The sequence below is a fragment of the Trichinella spiralis genome, assembly GCF_000181795.1.
Source record: "Trichinella spiralis strain ISS 195 chromosome Unknown Scfld6515, whole genome shotgun sequence".
Classification (NCBI taxonomy): Eukaryota; Metazoa; Nematoda; class Enoplea; order Trichinellida; family Trichinellidae; genus Trichinella; species Trichinella spiralis.
Window position 1 is genome coordinate 2,525 of NW_003533454.1, and position 3,791 is coordinate 6,315.

The 3,791-nt window shown below is 49.6% G+C and overlaps 1 protein-coding gene across 1 annotated transcript; it reads right to left on the reverse strand.

Moving 5' to 3' along the window:
- Positions 1-659: 659 nt before the first annotated feature.
- Tsp_12333 (Pao retrotransposon peptidase superfamily) lies at positions 660-3,709 on the reverse strand (the record flags this gene model as incomplete). The annotated part of the gene is made up of 3 exons (XM_003366129.1): positions 660-903; positions 1,178-1,869; positions 2,188-3,709. Coding segments are annotated over 3 exons (2,458 nt in total), but the record flags the coding sequence as incomplete, so codon positions are not given.
- Between the last annotated feature and the right edge of the window lie 82 nt (positions 3,710-3,791).

The window sequence follows — 3,791 nt, forward strand, 5'->3', positions numbered from 1 at the left end:
AAAATTGGGCGGGGTGACGCATTTTATAGACTTTGCAGCTAGCCGGGGTTTGAACAGGCGTGCTGTCAGCCGCAATTCACTTTGGTTGCATTTCAAGCAACTGGCCACCGGAGGTGTGGGCAGATATATAACAGGGACGCTGACCTTTCACCTCTAAATTGCTATTCCATGTTTTTCCATTGAGAAAACAAGGGGTGCAACTGGCGTTGCGCAACTGTTGTTTTCGTACCAGGATCAATGTTTTGTTTGCCACGGGGGTATTTTTTAGATAGTGATGAGCAAGGTATTGAGAAAAGATTTCTCAACACCTCCCACCCCAAAAAGGTGAACCGGGTTCTATGCGTCACTGGATGGTTCCACCAGGCGGAGTGACCTTGCAGATCGGGTTACTGTTCCTTGTCTGGTTTTCACCGTCACCGATCTGATTACACCATCTTCACTCGGGTGGATCTCAATGATCCTTCCGATCGGCCATTTGAACCATGCTTGTAAATATGCAAGCATGGGCCTTGTTCGCTCGGACATCGCGCCGCTGTACATCTGGGCGGATAAACCGTGGACCTGCAAAGTCCACACCGGTATGGCTGAATGGTGGTGATTCTGTCACTCGGTCGGTTGGCAAGTCACTCATTCGGAGTCGATGTGGTTGCGTTTCGACTCTACGACATACCGGGCATGAACGGATTATCTTCTTTACTGCGCTGCTGGCTCTGATGATCCAAAATTTTGTTCTGATGGCTAACAATGTTTGATTGACACCAGCATGCATCTGCATGACGTGATAGTCTTTGATCAGCAGTTCTGTTGCCGGGTGATTGTTTGGCAGGATGATTGGGTGCTTGGACTCTGGAGGCAGAGTTGATCGCCTGAGACGTCCGCCCATTCGTAGCAGACCATCTTGATCTAGAAACGGTTCAAATACCCTCACCCGTTCAGAGGAGTTGGGCTTAGTACCGAACTCCGTCACCTGGATCTCTCTGAGCCATATTGTTTCAGCGTCAGATAATTCCTTCACTGAAAGACTAACATTGTTTGTTCTCTCGCTCACTGGATTTTGGCAATTTCGCGCGAAGCGCAGGCAGTAGGCGGTTACTCGGATTAATGCCTCATAACGACTATACCGGGTTGGGTTGATTACCTACTCAACCCCGCAGCCATCTATTTGGCTAGCTAAGACCTTAACAGTTTTTGCTCAACTGAGAGGTGCTCGTTGTCGTCTATTCTCGCCACTGGCTCCGTTGGCCAGTTTTCTCTGCCTTGCATCAGCCATGGTGGGCCGTGCCACCATGTGGCTGTGTTTATTAGAGTGCCTAGCGAACAACCTCGACTGGGAATATCCGCTGGGTTTTCCTTAGTCGGACAATATCTCCAGCACTTGGGGGATACCGACTCCTGTATTTCTTGCACTCGATTCGCAACAAACGGCTTCCAGCGTGCAGGTGCTCCTTTAATCCACGCGAGGGCTACCCTACTGTCGCTCCAGCAGGTGATCTCCTGGATTGACAGTGTTAGTTCTCTCTCGAGATATTTCTTTATTCTGGCGCACAGTAATGCTGCCATTAGCTCCAACCTTGGGAGACTGATTTGTTTTATCGGTGCCACTCGAGATTTTGCCATCACGAGGCTCACCAACTTATGGTGGTTTATCGATTCCACCATGATGTATGCGCAAGCTGCATACGCTACTTGTGATGCATCACCGAAAATGTGGAGTTCTACCCTGCGCACTTGTTGCACCGGGTATGGGATCCAGGCCCTGTTAATTTTTATTTGAGACAGTGTTTTAAGTTGTTCTTGCCAGCTGCGCCATTGTCTTTCGATGTCTGGTGGTAATAATGTATCCCAGCCCAGTCCTAGCGTCCACGAGCGCTGAAACAACAGTTTTATCTGGCCAATAAACGGTGATATGTACCCCAATGGGTCATACACTTGGGCCGCAAGGCTTAACATTTGCCTCATTGTGGAGCGGGATTGTGTTTTGAGGTTTCGAGGTGGTTTGAAGGTGAGGATGTCTTCATCCCTCTTCCAATAGACCCCGAGGGTTTTTCCGAGTTCCCTTTGGGCGTTTATTGACACTTCCTCTCTCGGAAGTATAGATAGCAATTCTTTCTGATTGCTGGCCCATTTTTTGAGGTGGAAGCCACCTTTACCGAGGAACATCGGCACCCTATGTATTAGGTCTCTCACCTCATCCTCTTTGTCGCAGCTCATCACCAGATCATCTACATACATATTGGCAAGCGCCTTTTTTACTGTCTCATTGCTCTCCTCAGGATTCAGTTCTGCGTGCATTTTGATGACCTTGATTGCAAGGTAGGGTGAGCACGCCAGCCCGAAGCACACTCGGGTTAGTCGATACCTTCGCGGGGGAGCGTCTGACCTGCAATCGCGCCAAAGGAAGCGACATGCATCCCTATCTTCTGCTCGCAGTCCTACTTGCAAATACATTTTCTCGATGTCAGCCTGCACGGCAATTCTATATTGCCTGAAGCGCAGTAGGATGCTTACTAGATCAGCTTGGAGGTTTGGTCCTGTCTCAAGATGATCATTTAATGAAACGCCGGCACATTTGGCCGATCCGTCGAATACTACTCGACATTTTGTCTGACCGTCAGCCATTTTGTACACTGCATGATGGGGGAGGTACCATGTCTTACCGGGTTGCCCAATCTGGGTGGTCACCTCTTCTGCCCATCCATTACGCAAGTACTCTTCGATTACAGCAGAGTATTCACGTTGCTTAGTAGGATCCCTTTTCAAGCGCCGTTCTACAGATCGCAATCTGCGTTCAGCTAAAGCATAATTGTCCGGAAGCTGAACTACGCCGGGTTTCCACAGCAACCCCACGGAATAACGCGACCCATTGTGTGTTAATGTATCAAGAAATTGACGGCTTACCGCGTCTTGGGTCGTTTTGTCTTCCTGTTGCTGGATGCCGATGGATTCGAGTTCCCAGAACTTCTTCAGCGTGCATTCCATGTTGTCTTCCTTTTGAGCACAGTGGAACCGGTATTGATGAGCTGACGGTGGATTCACCGGACCAAAGACAACCCATCCCAGGGTTGTTTCAATAGCGACCGGGTCTGTTGGATTTCCTCGTAGGATTTTCTCACCGAGAAATTGTCCATACGAATCGACACCGATTAGCACGTGGATAGGCAGTTTCTCATCTTCCTCCTCTGGGAGCTGCAGGTGTTGTAGATGCTTCCACTCGTCACACTGGATTGGGACGGAATGGATATCATCGCAAATCCTTGGAAGTGTCAATGCCTCAATGGTCTTATCGCCCACACCGGATTGGTTTGTATCCACGGGGCTTAAGCGGAACCGGACTCTTCTGGCCACCGTTGGGGCGCATTGGATTCCACCGATTCCTTTCACCGTGACGGTCTCTGATGTTCCCACCAGATTCAAGGCTCTTGCTACTTCTTCTGTTACTAGGGTTGTTTCAGCACCGCTGTCGAACAAACAATTGACCGTTAGCCGTTGTCCGTTTACCCCGGTGGCAATGGCTTTCACTGTTTGAAACCGGATTTTTGTTGAGCCGCGTGTATTGGCGAGCAATACACGGGTGGTTGTTTCCTCATTGGACTCAGCTCGCGCCTTCTTTCCAGGCGGAGTGTTTGTATCGTCGAGTCCTTCTGGACGTGGCGTTTGTTTCTTTGGAGCAAATGGAGTGAGCAGGTGGTGGGTTCTCCAGCCACGATGCCTGAATTTGCATCGATCTGCTCTGTGTCCCTTTGTTATGCAAAATGAAACACATGTTGAGTAGAGCTGCCCGTTGCTCTCCG